The sequence below is a fragment of the Ixodes scapularis genome, unplaced genomic scaffold, assembly GCF_016920785.2.
Source record: "Ixodes scapularis isolate PalLabHiFi unplaced genomic scaffold, ASM1692078v2 PGA_scaffold4__175_contigs__length_147842914, whole genome shotgun sequence".
Taxonomy (NCBI): domain Eukaryota; kingdom Metazoa; phylum Arthropoda; class Arachnida; order Ixodida; family Ixodidae; genus Ixodes; species Ixodes scapularis.
The window spans coordinates 114,931,483-114,953,589 of NW_024609879.1; the positions used below are offsets into that span (position 1 = coordinate 114,931,483).

Consider the following 22,107-nt stretch of genomic DNA (forward strand, 5'->3'; position numbering starts at 1 on the left):
AATGAATTCGGTCTAGCATCGAAACGCACAGTGGCAACGACTAAGATTCGACTCCGATACTGAGACCACCAGTGAGTTTCATCCAGGTGTTTTTTTGGTCTTACGCCAGAGCATGTTTGCTCGCAGCTCTGAGGCTACATTGTCTTTATATTGTTGTAGGTATAGTCTGCTGGAGGATAAGAAGAGTGGTACAAGTACTTCCCACAAAACTTTCTGCTCGGAACGAATGGTGGCTTTCTCCTCTCCGGCGTTTCCTTTGCCAAGTGGAATGAGTGGAGGGCTTTATGGGATGAGCTTGTCCCGCTTTCCTTAGCCTGCAAGACTAATTTGTTAAACTGGGGTCTGCAACAGCAAACAGGGTGCCTGCCGCCCGGCAGACTTTTTTACTGACTAACCGGGCTTCGGCAACGAGCGGAGGGTCGTCCAATGGCCACGAACCGAGGGTCGGCGAACCGCGCTTCAACAACCACCCGGGTCTCGCAGCAAAGCTCGCTTCCACGGTGCCAACACGTCGGATATCACGGGCGTTCAACAAACAGCGACGGGGAAGTGAAACACTCTCGAAACAGCTGACAACAACGTCGACAAACAGCTCGCTACCCCAACCCGCCTACGGGCCCATTAACACCGGTTCCAACCGTGGTACACTACCGAGAAACAACCATTCATTGCTGACAAACTGCTCCGTTCCACTTGCCAAATGGACCGACAGCTGTCTGCACACTCGGCCGTTCGTGGCCCGTACGTCGGAAATCCTCGGCCGTACGTTGGCTGCGACGACAAGCGACTGGCGGCAACGATCTAAAGACTGAGTGACATAAGTGGATCGTCCTTCCTCTGTCCTTCTCTGCGTGGAGAAAGGTGCCGAGCGATCGAAAACGACAATCGAGTGGTCTGCGGTCGGCTAGTGAGCTGTTGAATCCCAATTACCACAGCGAGCCGAATTGCTTTTTGTGGAGGGACACACTCTCCACAGCCGAGCCTGAGACCGCCGACGTCAAATCTGGGGCTCGATGGCAATCTGCAATAAACTTTCCTTACTGGCCGCGCAGGAGAGAATACGGTCCCACAACGTTGGTTTGCGGCGCATTGCTCGCAAATTGCATGCAACGGCCGCAGTGCTTCACATCCCCGTGCCCACTCTACCTGCTATCAAAGATGGCCGAGCTTTGCTTGATGGCCACCTCGAACCCGATCCAGTCATAGCGTCATTCGTTGTTCTGGGTCCAGAACAGCAAAACAAGCATTAACTTTGTGTGTTGTGAGCTAAGTTGGTCTTCTTCGCCTTTTTTTTTTTTTCTTTCCTTCCTTTTATTTTGAGGCTTGATCCCCAGCCCCGCCCCAAAAAACGTCAAACGAGCAACGCAAACCGCGGCGTGCTTCCCCTATTTTTTTAGGAGACCGCTGCCGTGACTAGACAAGTACAAAAATGGAAAAAGTCTCGCGGAAGAGGACACCGCAAAACAATCGGAGTTGCTTCTTTTTTTTTTCTTTTGCAACGACGGTTGGATGCCGTTTCCGGGTCGGAGCAAGTTTCCGGGATCTGACCACTCTCGTACCCGAAATGTTTGTGGCGAACGGCGTCTGAACTTCAAAACGAGACGAAACCTATGCGGCCCGGCTGCACGTGCATTTCAGCTCAAAAACCGTTTCCAAACAGGAACAAAGCCGCGAGCAGAACGAAATTAATTCAAAACTCGTCCGGACTTAGACACCGCTGAAGAGACTGCCGGTTCGACGTGACGCACCGTTGGCGCCTGTGTTTCAACCCAAAAAAAGTCTTGCTATTGCAGCGCAGAGGTTTGTCTAGCTCCCCGTCCAAGACCGGTCACCGCACTCAAAATGAGACTCACGCCTGTCTTTGCGTCAGTTGCCGTCCCAACAGACGGGGTTGTGCATAATCGTGGTGAGCAAAGGGTCTGTTCGGCGAAGGCGTAACATTTCTACAAAGCCACTGGGGAAAAATCGAGGGACCACTTTTTAGGACACGACAAAATGCCGGTTGGAGACGCTTTACAGGCACCTTAACCGCACCGCACACGTGGTACGGACGCGTCGTGCGGAAAGGGCGACGGTCCAAGCTCTGGAGCGAGATTATGCGCCAACCGTTCGCGCCGCCGACAAAAAGCTCAGAGCAGTTTGTCAATTCGGCGAAGTCCGGAACCACGAGTTGCGACACCGTTTCTTCCGCTCTCTCTGATGTCACTCGCGAATTCCTGGTCGGAGCTGAGCTCGACGTAGACTATCGAGGAATTTCGTTTGTGCATACGAGTGGCTCAATGCGTGCCACGGAGTGCCTCGTTTGGCGGAGGCCGGTCCGACACAATCGTCCGAAGAAAATGAAATAGAGTGCTAAGTTGAGGTTCTGAACGGCGAAGTAGAAATGTGTGGGGCCGACGTCGGCGCCCTAATACTGACGGGTCTCGTGGCGGGAGATTCGTGGGCCCTCTTACGATCAACGGTGGCAGTCTTTGTCGTCGGAAAAAGACCCCTTTCCGTGGAATGTTACAGCTGTGGTGGCTTTTCAGCCAAATGAATGCGGTCATACCTGCTTTCCATCTAAACTGACCCCTCTCCTTCCCCCCCCTCCAACACAACGAGGAATTGGGTTCAATGGCTTTGCCAGAGTCGCGATGCAACAAAACGTGTCTTCCACCCCCAGTGACTCCGCACAAAACTGGCCAAGAACGCGGGCCCGATGCTTTCAAACCTTGCTCCACCCGTTAGTTTAATGCAGTTCCCTTGCGTGTCACAATACTTCCTTTGGAAGCTGGTCCTAGGGCGTCACTCGACCTTGACTTGTGTCGATCGAAACGCCCGCAAGCGGCCCAACACACTATGTACCCGTCCATGTTGCAAATGCCTTTCACCCCACAAATACAAAAATTCCCTAGGTTCTCTTCCCCAGATCCCACACCCAGAACTCCACAGACGGCTCCGTTAAAACAATATTTCATTTCATTTACGCGCACCGACCGAAATGCGGGCTCCCCCCCACCCAAATGATAACAAGGAGTATAAAAACAAGTTTCGGCAGAGAAGGCGACCTCGCGCCAGCCGGGACCACCTCCGACAACGCGTAACAACAACGTCAACAACAACAAAGACTAACAAAAATTTCGGGGAGTTTTCTGCGACAAAACTCCCTACGCCGGCTTCACGTGCCGCGCCGAAGGCATGCGGGAAAGTACCTCGTCCTGGCGGACGGTCCACGTTACCTTGGATTTACAAAAGGTGTCGCGTACGGGGTACCGCAGTTAATCATTACCGTACAATATTGTTTATCCACGGTAAATGACACCACGTGGCACCGCACTCTGTACCCGAGGATTCTATACAGTAGCTTCGGGTACCGAATCAAACAATACCGCACAGCGTCGTTCACTAGTGGTAAACAACACTATACAATACTCCATGCGGTACCTAAGGATACTATATGGTAGCTTCGGGTACCACAGGTAAACGATACCTCATGTCGTCCGTACACGGCACGGTCTGGAATCTTCCCTGAAGCTCGGCCCGGCAGTGAAAACTAATGCCAAATTGAACGACGGGCCGTGCAATGCACAAATCCGGCAAACGTTAAAAAAAAAAAAAGAAAGAAGCCGAGCTAGGAGGAAAGGAGGAGCGAGACGTTGGGGGGAAATAAGTTACGGGCAAATAAATTAGGGTGTACGCGGGAGAAGGAAAGAAGGAGGAACCGAAAAAGAATTAACGCGTGCACGGAGCTAGAACGAGGGCCGGCGTTAATCACTGCCGCCGCTCAGGGAGGCGGATCCCCGCGACGCGTCGGGGCTGCTTGGGTTGCAGTCCGAGATCTCGGGCGTCGGGAAGAGGAGCGCCGCTGCCGCCGCCACGTCGTCCTCGGGGGTGGTCGGTGTGGTGGCGGCGTCCTCCGCGGGCAGGGCCGGCGGCGCGGCCAGGACCACCGACGGGGCGGAGCCGAGGCGCCGGCGACACCGGCACGGGCGCAGCAGCTTGGGGTAGATGAGCACCTCCCCGTGGGGGCCCTTGAAGATGATGCCGCAGCACACCTTCTCCCTGGAGGAGAGGGCCGAGCTCTAGGACGCCGCACGGGCTGGAATTTCGGGGCCCAGCTCGATCCAACGGGTCTTCTACGCGCGGGCCGAAGTCTGGTCCCGCCAGCACCCCCGTAAAATACCGTGGGAGCGTCCACCTCGTTCGAGCGCCCACTATTAGCATTTCCAAAACTTGGAAATTCTCCAAAATATACATTAAGCGCCCAATTTGACTGTACAAGCGCCCGTGTCTAGATTAACCCAGTTTTCTGTAGAGGTAGGGTGGATGCTGCCCCGGTATTTTACGGTAGATAGCAAAGTCATAGTGCGGAATTATCTATGTCACCTACCAATGTGGCATACGTTGGACTTGAGTGCCACGTCGGCGTTCGGCGGGAACTGGCGTCTTCACTTATCGAGCGTTAGTCGCAGCCGAATGCTGACACAGCAGTTGTGCCAGTGCAGCAGTGGACGCAGGAGCAGTTCCTTTTGCTGCTGATGCGGCGGTCTGTGCCCCACGTCGGCATCCATTTGGTGACATAAAAAATTGCGCCCTACAGCCCCGCCACCTATACCGCAACGTCCCGAGAGATAGCCCACCTTAAATCGATAGCAAAATGGATGAAAATAGGGTGTAAACTAACTTGCAATGTGGCATAAAAAAATTTTTACATTTTGTGATTCTTGGAACTTGTGATTGCAGGAAGAAGTCACTTCGAAAGACGACTATCCTTTCCAGCGAGCAACACTCGCTTATCTCCTGCCGTGGTGAAGTAACGCCGTCTTCGACGAGGTCACCATTGACGAGGGACCTGCAATTACTAAAAACTGGCTTTCTTTCAGTGTTTAAAGAAAAATAGCAAATTGTGCCAAAAATAGGGGCGGGCTATATTTTGGGGTTGGGGGCGTCTCTCGGGATATCACGGTACTTTGTTTCACTTTGCGATTCGACCGCAGTGGACACGAGCCGTCTCGGCCAATCCGGAGCTGTTAATCTGTCATGCAATTACGTGCTTCACGAATTTCCGCACCGGCCCGGCCCGACTGCTTCTATTTGCGGCTCCAACTTCCTCTTGCACTACGCTGCTCAAACTAGACTATCTAAAGGGAGTCAAGTTTATTCTTTTGCCAAATGCTTATCTTTTGTGGGGTAACTGGTAACGGAGCAGTTCGTCGCGTCGCAGTGATGCGATTGGTCCGAGTCATTTTGGAGCACTTTCTGGAGCAGCCAAAAGTCCATTTTGGAGTAGAAAAAAGTACTTCTGGAGCATAAGCACACATTTCATTTTCACTCGTACCAGTGCACATATCGAGGTAATGATTAATGCGTTCATGTCTACTTTGCCTTTCTGCTTCTGTGCAACATTTTGATGGCATCAACAGCATGGCAGGTTTGATTCCCTAGCTAACAGCTGATGGAGGGCAGTACGAACGGCTGTGCATGGTTATTTTAGGTATGAAATCGAACATAGACCAAACAGTCCAATGAAATAATGACAATGTAATAATTTCAAGCTTCCAAAATGATGCATTCTTTAAGTTCTGAAGTTGTAATAAAACTGCACATCTTGATTTAGGTAGAAAACCAAGCTTTTGATATTTGACTATGAACATCCACGCCGAACTCATTCAGGTTATTTCCAGGGTCGCATTGATCCCAGCCAATTTAGTTTTAATTTTCTGTATTCGCTGTGCCATTGAACGAATGGAACCTATATAAAGGTAATAACTGCGGAAGTTGACATAAAAAATAAATGTATAGAGCAGCTCATAAAAGTTTTCTCGCATTACTCAAGTATCCTTTATAAATCTATAATCAACTCAACAATCACTCAGCAAAGTAAAAACAATGCGAAGACGAAGACAAAGCAAAAGGTAACGGATGGGACACAGCGCCGCGACACAACGCTAATCGACTGCACTCAACCATGCTGGCCATCCGGCCAGAACAGACAATCAGCATCAGAATAATTGTTTGGTACGGAGATCAAATCGGATATGACGTCATTTGAGGCGATAACCGCAAGTTTTGGAAGTTTGCGCAAGCCCGCCGTAACGTATGGCCGTGTAGCGAGGCCCGATTTATTATAAGTTCAGTAATAGTGAAGTGAAAATAGGTTTTGACGCAATGTTGGCACAAATTCCTCACATTTCAACAAAATGTAGCAAGATGTAGAAGGGTGAGCGCTTTGGCGCAGTTTGGTGCAGCAATCCCATCACCGGTGTCGGGACGTCGCAGGTCAATCCAAACGGGTCATTTCGAGGTTTGTACCCAAACTAACAAACGATTGAAAGTGGAAAATTTTAACCTAGGCTACATGACAAAACACTTATCTGGAAAAAGAAAAAAAAAAAAAAGATTGAAAGGGGAACAACGCTTGTGCCAGGGCCCGGGCTGGCACAAAAACAGAGGCGGCATGCCCAACTCACTTTCTCCAGAAGCTCATGTCGAGGAAGGAGGAGATGCGGAAGGGGGCCGACTTGGCCCTCCTGCCCAACAGGTAGCCGTCCCGGGGCTTCTTTTTCTTGCCGCCCTTGGCCCCCCTTCTCCGGCCACGCTCCTCCTCCTCCTCTTCCAGCAGGCCGCACACGGAGTCCTCATCCTCCGACGAGTTGCTGGGTGTCGGACTCGTGGCCCGGCTCTCCGGCGGAGACGGCAGCGAAGATTCGCTCATGCTGTCATCCCCGACTGCGACGGCAAAAAGCCCCTCGATCGAATTCGCGCCTCGCAATTCTCGCGAGTACCGCCAACTATTGTTCTGCTAACGCTCAAGATATGTGCCCGCCCTTCACTTCCTAGGGCCACTTATATCGAGGCTACGTCGTCGTTTGCTTCCGAGGGCCGCGCGGGACCTGCGCCTTGTGCATTGGGACATTCGATGCTACTCGTATGAAAATCATAAAATTACCTACAACTTTTGAATGAAATAGAGCTTAGTTCTGACACTTCGGCACCTGGATCGAACCGCTAGCACTCTGTTTGGGTGAAGAATGAGCGTACGGCGATGCGTAGTTCATTTTTATACCGTATTTTCTAATATACAAGTCGCTTTTTTTTTTCGAGGTGCAACGCTATTTTTTTTTATACGGTGCGCACATGTTTCTTGTAGAGCACCATAACAACGTAGCCATAGGTGATGTTTCCCACTCCAGGAGGCACTGCTGTCGCCACACTAGTTTGACCCAGAGTGCGATATTAAAATTTTTATGGTTTCCTTGAAGTGGCTCAATGTGGATAGGCAAGACAGTGAGAATAAAGCTTTTACAGCATGTTATTGATGTTGCCAAGTTCAGCCATGGTTCCGTATTCTTTTGCTTCAGTCCAGTAACACTGAAAAGTAAGTAGGCTGGTATATGCGCATTGCAGATTACCTCAGTAGAAGAGTAGTAAGTTGGGCGAGTTGGTAAACGTTGAACATGGTTAAAATCGCGCACAAAGAGACGAGGACAAACGAGGAAGGAACACAGAACACAGACAGGCGCACCTGTCTGTGTTCTGTGTTCCTTCCTCGTTTGTCCTCGTCTCTTTGTGCGCGATTTTAACCATGTGCAGATTACTTCCTCACGTCTTTCTTAGTTTCCGTTTGATCAGCAGTTTTTTTGTGCCATGCTCCAGCCGTGTTGCTACATGTAAAAGGAAAGATTGCGGCTAGCCAATCTTTTAGAGGTACCAGAAAAAGTATGTCAAGGTTGATCTTTCTGCCTGCGAATCGATGCTCGCGTCGTCTCCAAGACTTGGCCTAGGCTAGGCCTAGCGCTCCAAAGCTTGGTTCGCGAGTGTCTACCTCCTTAAACTTTCGTTCGCTCGGCATGCGTTTGCTCGGATAAATTCGACTACCCTCTCATTTTGCGCATTTTACGTCCTTTTGCTGCGAAACACTCGATTGCCCCTGCCAGACAGCACCATACTATGGGCATTTCTCGCAAGTTGAAACGTGCGTCAAACGGAACGTGCAATCTAGCGATTGTGCAAAACTCAGATTTTGCGGCACCAATGCGCGTAAACTAAAGAACTCATCGCGTGAACCGTGCAAAGAGGTGCGACTTATACAAAGGTGCGACTTATATACCAACTTTTCCACGAAAACGGCTCAATATATGGATGTGCGACTTATACAAGGGTGCGACTTGTAATCCGGAAAATAAGGTATGTATTTATTCGCCTTATACTTTTAAATTTTTTTTTCCTCTATTCCAGAACTTTGTATTTAGTATTTTCTCATTTATGTTGCGGCTCTGGAGACTGCGACATATCCCTAATCTGGCTCCTAAGCCAAAAAAATCGTAGACCCCTGGTTTAGAGGACCGGTCCGACCTAGCCCGGTATTGGCAAGGCCCAAACCCAGTCCACACCTGACAGGTTTTTTTGAGCGTGAGCCCTAGCCTGAAAGCTTCTTGCGGGTCACAGGGATGTCTTATTGGACAAGACATGGAACAAAAGCAAAAGTCAGAATTAGTTTATTCAGTGTATTTTTTTTTTTTTTAATTATTTAAAAATGTTTGCAACATTTATTTTGTATCGGCATGAAAAAGGCTTAGCCTGGTCCGTGGGAAAATTATAGTTTTTAGTTATAACATTTGACTGAGGTCAGTTTGTTGATAATTCTGAAACAAAAACATAACATCCAGCCATACTTGTGTGCCAAATAGACCTTTTCAGAAATATGCACCGCCTCCCGTCTTCTTTTTGAGACCATAAAAGAAGGAGCGGTTCGTGTTTGTTTAGCCTTTTGCAATTTGAGAACGTGAAGAAAGCAGGAAAATAGCAAAATAGGGTATGTATGGGCTCCGTGACGCATTTCCCCCTTTTCTTTTGTGTTCTCAACTTGCAGCGGTAAGAGAGAAGCAACTGAGCCACTTCCAGGATGCAGCAAGAGTATGTCATAGCGACCCCACGATTCCCCGAGCCGCGCGGTGCAACGAGGGGTTGATGAGATGCCTCGCGGGATTTTCCAGAAAGGTCCGTCACGGTGTTGGAGGACGCAAAACTAATTTTTCGAGATCTAATTAAGGTGGATTAGGCCCATTTGCCCGACGCCATAGAGTGCGACAGGCATGAGGCAAGGAGGAGCCCACCGACCTGTGACGTCGTCGGAGAGGGCCCCTCCACCGATGTCCATCTTGCAGCGCTTGTCGGCCCCCAGCCGGTGACGGCGCCGGTGTTTCTTGAGCGGCCGCTTGGGGGGTTTCACCTTGCCCTTGTTGACGCACTTGGTGCCGGGGCCCGCGCGAGCGTCAACCACCTGGACGTCCCGTTCGAGGCGAGATCAGGGAAGGGTGGTAACATGCGATGACACGAGAAACACGCGACGATGGATGTAGGCCGCCTCATGAATGTTTACGGCGCAAACCAAGGCAAAGGCGCACGAGCCCGGCCAACACCACCTACGGCGCTATTTGAACGTAAAAAAAATCCTATAAATAAGCCAATGAACGATAAGAAAAAATGCAAGAAAATAAATACTGTTTTTTTTCCTATGAGAGGGTGAAAATCAGAAGCAAACCATTGGGTAGATACAGTACTCGCATATCGTACCAGACGGGCACGGATCTGCTGAATCAGCTTTAGTCTGTTCATCTCTAAGAAGCCGTGTGGTGTTATATATGAGTGGCAGCACCAGTTTGCCTCTGTGTTTCTCCCGCACTTCAAAAAAAAAGAAGAAAAAAAAGTTGCCGCCGGTTGCGTTGAGAACGCCATCCACCCGTAGTTGCAATTTTGTTTCAGAAATTTACTTTCACGAAATTCGAGCATGATAAAATGCACCGCCTAAAGACAGCTTTGTGAAAAAGTTTCATTGCACTCGGTTTACAGGCCCATTCGTACTAATCGTTTTATGCCCGAACAGTGCTCGAGAACACTAGTAGAATAATGGAAACCCACGTGCTACACTCCGCTTGCCTTACGTCGAACTGCTAAGGACGCTAAGAGCCAACAAAAATAATGAAATGCCACGCGAGCGTTGTGCGATCTTCAGGATGGGCACAGCGACGCGCATGGTCACGTGTCACGTTTGCAGCGGTGAATTGACTGGGACGGCTCGTGCCGCCTACTGCGAACCACCGCAAGACGAATTTGACTATGGCGCTTCGACTTCGTCACGGCTAGATCGAGCGCAGACATGGATTGGACAACAGCGCTGCACCGGCGTCCGGCCAATGCGTTGAGAGGCACGCGCCGTCGGGCTCGGGCCAGATTACCCAACAAAAGCCACCCGAGTGTGACAGTGTTACGCGCGGAGGATGATCGCAAGCTTTCATTATTCTATGCGGTGTCGAACTAGATTGGCAGAACGCATTGCTTGTGCGAAAACTTGCTTATAGAAAAGACTTTCCAAAGCGACGCGCACGCACGTGCGCCCTTGGCGGGCATGCAGACGTTGAAGAGATGTGTACGAGGTGTGTTTTTTTAGGCTTTACAGATTTGTTTAAAAAAGTTTCAAAAGCCACAATACTGCTGTTTGCGCGAACGATTCGTACGGCCAGGGGGACATATTGGAGGGGGCTAGTCATCACGGTAAGTCAGCTAATTAACTAGAAACACGTTCATCGACTTTTTAATTAGGCTAAATAAAGGTACGGTTCTGAAGCAACTTGTTGGGTGTCATTGAAAGCCACTAAATCAGTCAACGTTACAAAGACTCGGACCACGTGGGAAGCACTAAAGTTACCACTTGTGCAGCAAAAGCGAGGCAACTGGTGCAATAACGCACCTGCGTGGTTTTTATGCCTCTTATTATCCGCGGTTTCCCACTGCCAGCCTTCTGCCTGTTGCTCGAGCGGTAACTTTGGTGCACTGCTGCGCTTTCCACGAGCTCAGTGTTTCCTAAAATTACTCGCTTAGTGGTTTTCAATGAAGCGCAGCAAGTTTCTAATTGGAATCGTATGTTTATTTCTACTAATCAAAAAGTCAATCAACGACTATTAGTTAATTAGCCAACTTATCGCGACGATTAGCCAAAGTCCCACTGGCCGTATAACTCATCTGCACAGACCTCATTAGTGAAACCTTTACGACTTAAAGACAAATGAGCATCTGGTAAGCAACCGGCAAGTCCCCTACCTCTCGTGCGTGAAAGTGACTGCAGAAAGGTAACAAATCATGCCCCTAAGGAAGGAGACCTTCCGCAAAAGGAGCAAAAAGACCGGAACACCGAGGAGCAAATCGAGTTTGTAGATACACACACCGCGTCGCTTAGGCGAACACACCTTTGAGCGAAACAGACACCAAACGAAGCCACGCGCTCGCGCACGTAGCTCTGACAGCACCGGTGCATTGCGGAAGCTACACTAGAGTCGACGTCGCAGCACGGAATAGCCGACACCGAGCACGGCGCACGCCGCCCGCTCTCATCTGCAGCAGCTGAGGGACCGCAAAGCGTCTTGGCGTGGCGGGACTCACGTGGTGCCAGTCCCTGGTGGTTCCGGGCGGCAGCTTCTTCCAGCGTTTGACGAGCAGGACGCAGGCATTGCAGATCTCGCCCGAGCGCCGGTCCTCCTCCACGATGCGGAAGCAGCGCGCAAACTCCGGCTCATACTTCTTGGAGTCGGTGAAGCGGGACGAGGAGGACTTGGCACGGCAGATGCAGCATCCCAGGGCCGACCGATAGATCTTGGGCTTGTGGAAGCTAAACATGGCGGGCGTCACCAGCTCCTCCAACTGCGACCAGACAATGCACTTAGTCATCCGTTTCGGTCGCAGGATAAAGACGGGAGCGGCAAATCGTGAGCGCCGATGTAGATGATTTCAAGGGGAACCAGACGACAAGTTAAGCACGTTCGTTTTGGCGCGATGAGTTTGTTCAATAGCCGTCGAACGACTTCAACTTGTCGGCTTTATTAATTTTTGTGCAACGCCGGTGTTTTTGCGCAAAAAACAAACAAACTAGAATAACGTTAAGTATAGGTTTTGCAAGTCACACTTTCCTGCTACTTTGAACATACCACAGCGTCGCCAGCAATACGGTCCCATCGGGACCGCCGACGTCCGCACCTATGCACCGCCGAGGCAACCAAAATGTGTGGGACCTTTCCGTCTAGATTACTATATTAGCTCTATAGTTTTGGTGCCTCACTCGAGACACAGGGTACAGACAACACCTCCTACACTCCGTTTCACCTTATGCTGGACCGCAGTGGACGCTACGAGACATCCCGGCCAATCCAGTGATGCGAGAGTGTCGCGTGGCCTTTGAGAAGGGCGCTGCGAGGCGCAGGGCGCGTAGTTATGTGGTATGTTCACAGTGCTGGATCGGCTTAGATGGCTAGTAGCATCCACTACAATTCATCCTAAGCTGAAATCGAGTATAGACAGCAAGACTGTAGTGCTAGGCTCTTCACGTCGCCAACCGGAAGGCAGCACGGAAGATGAATTGGACGTGTGTTGGCGACGTGAAGAGTTCACCACTATGGCTCGCTATCTAGATGGCAGTGTTGGCACAGAGCTTATGCCCTCTCCTGCCACTTGTTAGCCACAGCTCGACTCTTCCGTGCCCCAGTGCAACTGGGAGAGCCTCCATGGAACCGTAGCCATAGAAGTTCTGTAGCTTGACGTCATCTTGATGCAATGCTACGGCAGCGGCTGTTCGTAAGGAATGGGGCAAGTAATGTTTTCCCCACAAAAAAAAACCATGTAGTACAGACAGACAGAGATTTCGCGGTGCAGCGATGCTTTGTTGTAGTGTCATAAGAAAACAGGCTCGATGCAAACAGATCTGGTCTTACTCCAAGCTTTTCCTGGAGATGTCTTACCTCTCCACAAGGTCCGCAAGTGCAAACTGGGCATCTGTTCACAAATGAATGGTGCTAATGAATTTTGACCTGTCTCCCATTACAACCAATTGTGATGAAAACCACTGCTAATACAGACATTGATGAGTAATTGTGTGAGACCATGAATTCTTAATTACTGCTAGACAGGCACTATAGACATTACTTGCGGTTTGTGATAACCAAACCAACCACGACCTCAGCCTTTAGTCTCCTTGAAATTACAGACATTTGGACGACGCAAAGCAAGCATGCTATATATATATATATAATGAATAATAATGTCGCGACTATCCATGCCCCATGACAGTTCGCAACGCCATACATCTCGTGCGCTCGCTCGGCAGCCTCGGCGGGCAAGGAAGAGAAAGACCGCGGCAAAGGTCATCGGGCAGCGTACCCACGGTCCGTCGCACTGCTCTCCCTAAATGTCCTTCGCCGACACCAAACTCGCCCTAGCGCGACGAGCTTGGCACTCATTGACGACGAAACAGAAACCAGTGGACGACCTGCCGTCGTCTGCAACTCTCCCTTGCGTCGTCTGCTGCTACGCCGTCGAATCTCCGCACGTCCCAAAAACTGCGTTTTTGACACTTTCGCTAGGGCGCAAGGCGACCGTTCCGACTTGACGGTAACGATTTTGCGACACAGCAGCGCACGCTCGCGATGGGGCAGTGCGCCTTTTTCCTTTTGTAGTTTTGTATCGCTTTTTCGACGTCACGGGAGACACGGCGGTGCAAAATATCGATTCCTTCCCACCACCACCGCGGCCGCCGCTGGCAGCAGCCAGATCTCGCCAAGGGCGCGATTGGTGGGACGTTTAATACCAACTTTATCACGGAGAGGACGTCTTTGTGACATCAATCAACCCATATCCTTCGGAAATCGTTGAATCGGTGCTTCGTATCGCATTCACGGCATTCACAGCATGCCGCCATTGCTAACAAGAGTTAGGGCAGTTGGGTTTCGGTTCCGGCGGGTCGAAGGGTACAGTGTTACCGGACGAGTCCCCGAATTCGCCTGGTTTGGCGAAACCGGTGTTTTTTGTTTTGTTTTTTTAGTGGCGGTTGCATCCGCGCAGACGGACTTATGAGGCAACTTGGGGATCTTTCGACATCCCAAGGCGGCGACCGGGGTTGCTAAACCCCCGCAAGAGCGACGCATGAGAAAAGCATAGAAAACGGCCGTTTTACGCGATCCGCAAAAGGAAAACGGGAAAATTTTCTAAGCAGCCGAGCTGGTGCAACTGTCTGTGCATGTCTTTGGCGACTTTGGAGCAGAAGCGAGTTCATAGCACGCTGACGACCGTGTGTCTAGACGCCCGTTTACGCCACACAAGTGGTCATTCTCACATTTTTGAATTATCAAAGCTGTTGATCAGAAGCACGGCTTCAACACTCGGTTGCGTGTGTGACCACGTCTGCAGTGGCGTAGCCAGTGGAGGGGCCTATGGGTCTTCAGCCAGTTTAGCCGTTTAGCCTCTAGCCCCAGCCCCCAGCACCCCCTCCCTCCCCTTTAAAAGAAAAAAGTTCCTGGCTACGCCACTGTACCAACTGTACGTCTGCTTTCAAGCTGCGACGCAAGCCGCGGAGGTGCGCACGTAAGATCTGCGCCTTCGGAGGCTTTGACCTCGACAACCTCAGACTCGAGGCCTTCGCTGTGTGCCCACGCCGCGGTGCAATGATGCGCAACTCCGCTCCTTACGCCAGCACATGTGACGTTACAATCGCCCGACGCCTGCACACCGAACGGCACCAAAAGTACTTACTATCACTATCGTCTGTTCAAGAGTGTGCAGAATTAGCAGCTTAGCATTCGCGCTCACGTTGCCGCGTCACGCTTGTACGCAACCTAAAAAAAAAAAAGAAGAAACAACAAAAACGCAGCGAGCTAAGCTCGGATTTTGACGTCATTGCATTGAAAGGCCAGCTTGCCTATCAGGTTTCCCGAAACATACACGATCGCGAGGTGCGAACCGCGGACGATTGACAGTGTGGTACGTTCAAAAGCGACACGAAGCGTATGTAGGTCAGGGATGAATCCGTGCCTGGCGACCCACTGCGCGCAGCGCGGAGTCGAAGAGAAATAAAAATTAAACCCACGTTAGCGCCGACGCAACCTGCACAGGTCGCTAGACATGATTACCCCACCGTCCAATTGGAATTCCTGTAAGAGGCGAGTAGCTAAATAAAAAATAAAAAAATAACGATATTGGCTGTCGACGACGGAACCACGGGAAACGAGAGGGGGAAACGAACTGAAGGTAAAAATCGTAGCCTTCGGAATAGGAGCCAGGCAGCGTTGGATATCGATCTGAGGGAGCGGTCAATGCCCTCAACGCCGCACGCTTGGCGCTCGGACCGCGACGCTGGGCGCCGACGACGCGCTGTCACACCGTGACACGGCTTCCGATCCATCCAAAATGTAAATCGGGATCAGATTAGGGGAAACTGGCGCAAATTTGGGGCTGTCAAGCGGCGTAAACGCGTCGAAACGACGCCGCGGACACGGGAATGAATGGTGCGCCTAGGCCTAGCCGCACGTAACCGCCAAGAAAGGTGTCGGCATCGCGAGGCTTTGTGGCGATGTCATCGGTTGAGATCGGTTTGCCTAGCACCGGGAAGCCTTCCCGCTTGTTTGTGAGTCCGATTACGTAAGGATTGGGCGGAAAATTGGGATAAAACAGGCGTCGTTCTCACCGATTGCTGGCTTCAAGCGGTGGCTTCGCGTCGGGCTCCGGTAAACACAAATGCGGCTGAATCGAATCCAGCCGTAGTTGCGTACACCGCACCGATCTCGGATTTGTAACGTGTTTGACAAGAATTTACGTTCGTGACGACCATCTCAATCTGTTCAACTAATTCTAAGTCATTCCTTAACCCTCTAGAATTTCTTTTAAGGAGAAATTCGCCTAGTTTAACAAAGTGTAGCGAGCGATAACGTTCGAATCGGTCGACCGAGCCCGCGCGTTCCTGCACTAACGCAAAAACGTCACGTCGAGAGGATTTTTAGAAGTTACGTGGCAATAAATTCATGAATGGTGATAATTTTAGAGCATTAAAAAGAACTATTCCGCGCGGGAAGCGCGCTTATATTTCCCCACTCGAGGCCCTTCTATGTCACTAGGCCTCGGGAAGTGGGGTTCCGCTGCACCAATTGAGTTTGACCTCGTTTCCAATTTCGCTTAAACGCGGGCTCGCCCAAGAACCGCATCCGTCGCAAAAGAAGCCTCACAGACTCACCCGCAAAATACGCGCAGACAGGCGAAGTCGGGCCTCGTTTCAATGCACGCGGCGAAACGGTTAGTTTGAAACTGAGAGCGATGCCCCCGCAAGTTGGCTTCGCCGCCTCACGACCCTGCCCTGCGGAGAAATGACATTGACAGGGGGAGGCAGCGCTTCGTGCTCTAGATTTTGCAGTTCCCGAAATGTTCGTCACCGCTGTCCGGTCGATGCTCACTTAAAGAGGGCCCCAAATAATTCGAGTTTGCCGTCTAACGAGCCATATTTCTCCAAAAAGCAACGTGAAAGCTGCTAGTAAACTTTTTTTTTCATGGTAGCGTTGCCAAGTATGCGCGCCAAGTTTGAAAAAAAGATGGCGGACCTCAGGTTCTGGCGGTACACTTGACTTAAATGTATTTCCGCTTTCTAATAATCTCAACTGCCGAGACGGAGAGCGTTTAAGACCTTCTCAGTGAATCTCGAGTCGGTGCCTGCATAGAGCGCTATACGACGGAGGGTCCATTTGCCTGAGAATGAAAAGCATTGGTATTGCGCTTGTAGGATTGTTTGCGGCCTAGCACTCCATTTGTCCACATAAGCTGCTGTCCAGTTGTGGTACCCGATCTCAATCTAATTTGCAGCAACTGACAGGATGAGATCGGCGGGCAGGTATTTCAGTTGTCCTGCGTCCAGCGGGAGCTTCCTGCCGATACAAAGGTTCAGCGTACCTTGCGAGCCTCCACCTGCATGCGAAATCAAAGTACGGTGAAAGGCAACGAGTGCGTAGGAAGCCGAGAAATGCCGAGTCACCTCGCTATGAACGCATGCGCGGTGTCTCATATTTCGTGAAAGGTACTGCGCACGCTCAGAACGCGTTTCAGAGCCCAGTGGACAAAGATGGCAGCGCCCAGGCAAGGTCTGCAGGAAAGGAGCGCTTCGATGGTTGCGTACGCGAGTGTTTTAAGTTCGTGCAGTCTGTAGGGCTACTTTTCCTTGCATGGGCCCCTAGCCACAACGGCACGTAAATGAACGCGGCCTACCCCACCCCCTTTCCCCCGCGTATCACCCAGCACTGGCAACTGGCCTTTGCGGCGGCTGCGACGCTGTCGTCCTTTGTCACCACCATGGCGGCTTTCGAGGTCGTTTAGAACGCCTGTCTCGCTTCCGGTCCTTTCAGAGCTTAATATATGGACAAATAAAGCAAGGATTGTTACACATGTTCAGATTTCGTTGATTATTAGCAATTGGTGATACGTAATTAGTTGTACTATGATCCTCCATTTTATTTTTAAAGCAGCTCTGCAAAAAATGAGAAAATTCCAGCACCTATGCGGAGAGCAAGTCGTCTGCTTCTTGAGCAGGAGTTGCGGTGCCAACAAAACGGCACCGAGCTCCGATTGAAAAAATAGTGGGAACACCTCAAGGCAGCTTGCTTTGAGGCAGCTTGCTTTGAGGTCTACCCACTATCCTTCGGAGTTAATCGGGGCTCGACGTTCCGACGTCACCACAACCCCCGCAAGAGAGACGAACTTGCGCGGCGCATTGGTGGTCGATTAATAAAGCCAACAAGGTCAGTGCAGTTAGAGTGCATGCAGTCGCTACGTGTCATCAAGTGCTGCCGACCAAAAGGCTCATATAGCCAAGGTATGCCACCAACTGCCACAAAGACCAGAACAGATGTATTGGTTTAAAACCTTACCTTAAGGACAAACTCGAGCGTCGATAAAACCAAAAATTGCAACGCCATGCAGCCCATAACTGTAAAGTCATTCCATTAATTTTATTCCACTCCAGAATGTGCACAGTTAAGGCCAGTTCACAAATGCATTGCAGCATTCAATCAATACCGAGACCAGTGCCATCACAGTGCCGACTTGAATGTAGTAACTTCAAGCTGCATCAGCACTGCACCAACAAGGTGAACGCTATTTCCGGCCCTGACTAATGGCACTGAGGTTGTGCTGCGGCGCATGTATGAATGGGCCTCTCGGCCGAGGTCGCACCGCTTCATACAAGAGAGTCTGCAGACGCTGTCCGAGCAGTGCTTCTTCCTTGTACGGTCCCCCAATAAACCGTCTGCAGATGTCTTTTAAGCATACCCATGTACAAGGCAAACATGGTTCGAACGTGCTCGAGGCATGTCCGCAGATACTTCTGGCATCGTATGTGCAGCGAACACTGTCCTTTATATGATGTGCGAGCAGTGCAACCCCAACTTTGGCGTCCAAGGCGGCACTTGTCGTTGTCTTGAAATCAACTTGTGTGCGTGCACAGCCCGGCTTCAGCTATGCACGCTACGGGCGGACAGAAATGTTCCGCCCATAAGAAGACACAAAATGAGCGGCGAGGCACAGAGCCGGCGTTTTCCAAAGCTTTATTGCATCGGTTTGCAATCGTCTGCTTTCCTCCTTCCCCTCAGTTGCTCGGCAAAACTACGAACGCTCGAAGTACGGGAAAAGTACGGGAACGGAAGGAGACTGGGATATCCCTCTCCAGGGGCGCGAGCAAGTGTTAAAAAAAGCCGCGGCAAAATCTCCCCTCCCGTCGTCGTCGTCCGCACGCTTTTGTCGGCCCATTTTCGTTCTTTTCGCCAGCCGGTGCGTGAAAGGCACTTCGCCACCTCAGCGCTAGAAAGAGATTACTTCCAAATCTCTCCCTGCTCAAAAACAAAACAAACCAAAAAAGTCTAAGCAAAGCAGGCGCACCTCGCTGCCTCGCAAAACGGACAAACCGCTACAACATTCGACTTTGCCTCGCATGATGGCTACGTTTGGCGTGCTGCTAACCTACAAACGCGGGTGACTTGGACACTCCGTCAACGCGCCAAGTCGGCGCAAGCCATTCTCGAGCGCCTGACCCTTCTGAGCAACATCCAACTATGCCAACAAATACCCTAGCTAAACCGGCGCACTTAACCACAGTTAAATGTGAATGAGGTCGGGCGTAACTGCTATTTAAGGGTGCCCGTGTACTATAGTACAGTTGGCAGCAACTGCTAACCCTTCTTAAACATTACCGTGGTTTAGGACGCAAGTCTGACATCCTCAACCGCAGTTAAGTCTGACACACCTAACCGCGGTTAAGTGTGCCCGTCTGCTAAAGTATAAGCAAGAACCAAGACTAAAAAAAAGAAAAAGGAAAGAGCGAAAAAAGAGTTTTGAGAAATGACCATGTTGCAAAGAGGAAAAACTTGCTACATCAGGTAACAAAAGTTTGTGCGGGCCACCGTTGAATTGTCTGCCTGAAACGCGCACGCTGCACCTTGTGTTGCCATAAGTAACTGACGTACTCGGAGCACAATTATACTTTAAGCGAAATGGCTTGCAGCTCTGCACAGACTAAGTCGGTTTGATGACGAGACCTGTAGAACGTTGATAGACACGCGACGAAGACTACGGTGACGCGAGTCCCAAGTCAACTGCAGAAAAGTGCCACTTGCATAGCTCAGTCGCAACCACTCCAAGATTCAAACAAAACAAAGGCAAAATATTTTCAGTCACTGATGCCTGCTTTCACACATGGTCAATTTTTATCTCCGCCTACAGCCGTCAAGTTGCAGTCAACAAAACACAAATGAAAAGTAAAAAATAATTATAAAGAGCTCAAAACATCATCGGTACGTTCGGTCTGGTTTCTAATACTGCCTTTTATTTTAAATAAAAAAACACACATAAAATGTCTAATAATGACAAAGCAAACATACGTAAAGGCTACTCTGTGTTTTCCTAAGGAATAAATGCAACCATAACGAAAGTGAAAACGCAGCGACGGTGTAGCACGTGACGAAAAATAGGAAAAGTGGAATCCTTTTTGCACGGTTTCGATCGTGTCTTCTAAAACAGAACTCAGCCGTGGCAATAAACAATGTATCAAAATCAAAAACGCTCAAAGTGGCGCAAATTAAGGTGGTGCAAAAAACAAAAAGTTGAGCACAGACGGCTAATTCTTTCCTTTCTCGTACGGGACAAACGCTATCCTCCGCGACGGCAACCAAACAATTGCAGCGGTAATAAAGAAACAAAAACAATCGGACAACTCGCACGAAAAGCAGTTTTCGTGCGCATTCTCACCCACGAGCACTTGACAAGAAAAGGGAACACACAAACACAAAGTGCAAGGGAAGAGAAAAAAAAACAAAAAAACTCGACAACGCCGACCAAGATGACGGAGCACAGAATGCGTCCTGCACAAACCACACTACGAGCGAGGTATGTGCTAGGCCCGTTTGGCTTAGATGAGCTCTCTTAGCAAACCACACGCATCGTGCGTGGTTCGTGCCGGATACACAACCCGCGCTCCCTCGTCTTTGTCGCCGCAATCGAACCTACAAAGAAAAAGAAACGGTCGCCGAACGACCGACTGTTCTAGAGCCGACGACGACGGTCTTCTACCCGCTCCCCGATGACAAAGAGAAACGGAGGCTTCGATGATGTCGAGAGACGGACTTTTCGCCACTCTGCTCGCCGTGACGTTGGCGGCAACAGTTCCGTAAGCTCGGCTCAGAGTGGCCCGTTCTGCACGGGTGGTGGGGGTGCGGGTGGCCGTGTCGTCGGCGCCGCCGCTGGAGTGGTGTCAGACCTTGACAACGACGGCACGCTGGCAGAACCGGCTTCGGTGGTCGCGGAGTCACACTCATTTTCGTCCGGTCTGGAAAAGGAGACGGCAATGGTTGTGTTCATTCATACTTTATGCAGGGACATCTAGCATTAGTCGTCAAGATTTGTTGGCTCTTGTCCTGTCCATGCACGGACAGGACAGGATGCTAAACAGACCGGTCAAAGACGTATTCAAGGCATTGTAGACACGATGAAAGCAACTTGGTCACGTTTTGGCGGTAACACACGCGGATGAAAGACGCTCGCCGGTTTTTGAGACTTCGGAGAAATTCGTCCGGCTCGGACCTTTCGTCGGATGACACGAAGGGGCAATTACGCTCGACAGGATCCTTGACGAGTGGCCCCTTGCTATCGAAACGACATGCAATGTCACACGTCGTGGCGAAGGAATTGTGAATATATAAAGGACTTCTCATTCTCTTAGTCCTCTTCTATGGGGGCATCGCATCATCTCCGAAATTCCACCACACACACACACACACACGGGCAGACTGTGGAATGCCTCCGCAGCCACTAGGTCCATTCGACTACCGTAATATTCCGAGAGGCAGCCCACCAAAATTGATGGCAAATCGGATGAAAATAATGTGCTGGCTAACTTTCGATGCGCCATTACAGAACAGTTGGCAAAATGCTGGTTCTAAATTTTGTGACCCTCGAAACTTGCGATCGCAAGATGGGGGCGATGAACCAAAGACGTCCGTCCTTCCCAGTCAGCAATGGTCGCTTATCTGCCGCCGTAGATAATCAACAACGTTTTTGCCGAGGTCACCGTTGGCCAGGGACCTGCAATCACTAGAAGTGGGCTATCTTTTGGAGTTTCGGAAGAAATAGCAAATTGTGTCAGAGGGCAGGCTATCTCTCGGGACATAATGAAATACTCCATTCTGTGTTAAGTCCGACTGCAGACGACGCTACAATTTGATGGGGCCGTTGGAGCAGTGCCAAAGTGCATCGGCGCTCGCCCTCTTCGTGCGTTTGCTGTCGCAAACTAAATCAGTCGCGCGCGGAAAAAGAAAGCGCAGGATAACGGGCATTCGCCGGGCACGATTGGGTTGAACCGTGATGGCAGACGCATAAAGACGACGAGCACCTTGAAGATGCATTTTTGGAGCTGTTCGATCAGCCCCATCAGATTGTATAGTGCCGACTGCAGTTGAAGTTGGAGTGCAACTGAGTGTGATACGCAGTTCCTACTCTATCGCACAGCTCCCATTCCCACCCAGCAGAGGGAAGTGTCAGCCTACTGCTTACGCCCCCCCTCCAAACCAACACGAGCAAGCAAGGTCTGCGCTGGGTTCTCACGTAAAGCTGTCGCTCTAAAGAGGTACTCCAGTTTTTTCTCCATGGCCTTGACGTGCCTCGAAATTGACCAAACACACCGACAAACACAGCTAAACTTGTAACCCAAATCTTAGGCCAAAACAATTTTTTTTTTTTTGCAAAGTTATTACATTTACAGTTTTGGTTCTCAGTTTTTTTTCT

General features: G+C 50.4%; 2 protein-coding genes across 5 annotated transcripts in view; both read right to left on the reverse strand.

The window, feature by feature from the left end:
- Positions 1-1,259: 1,259 nt before the first annotated feature.
- LOC8028569 (SIN3-HDAC complex-associated factor) lies at positions 1,260-15,553 on the reverse strand. Its single transcript, XM_029992394.4, has 5 exons — positions 15,485-15,553; positions 11,419-11,676; positions 9,100-9,262; positions 6,450-6,708; positions 1,260-4,041 (listed from the first exon to the last, which is right to left on the reverse strand). The coding sequence occupies exons 2-5, from the start codon at positions 11,650-11,652 to the stop codon at positions 3,747-3,749; spliced, it is 951 nt and encodes a 316-aa protein (XP_029848254.2). The 5' UTR covers positions 11,653-11,676; positions 15,485-15,553; the 3' UTR covers positions 1,260-3,746.
- Positions 15,554-18,363: 2,810 nt separating this feature from the next.
- The window catches only part of LOC8028566 (serine/threonine-protein phosphatase 6 regulatory subunit 3), a 54,683-nt gene continuing 50,939 nt past the window's right edge, over positions 18,364-22,107 (reverse strand). For all 4 annotated transcript variants that reach the window (XM_029992393.4, XM_040499626.2, XM_029992392.4 and 1 more), the window contains exon 24: positions 18,364-20,653. In XM_029992393.4, the coding sequence (XP_029848253.2) occupies positions 20,506-20,653 (148 nt within the window). In that variant the 3' untranslated portion in view covers positions 18,364-20,505. The remainder of the gene's footprint in view (positions 20,654-22,107) is intronic.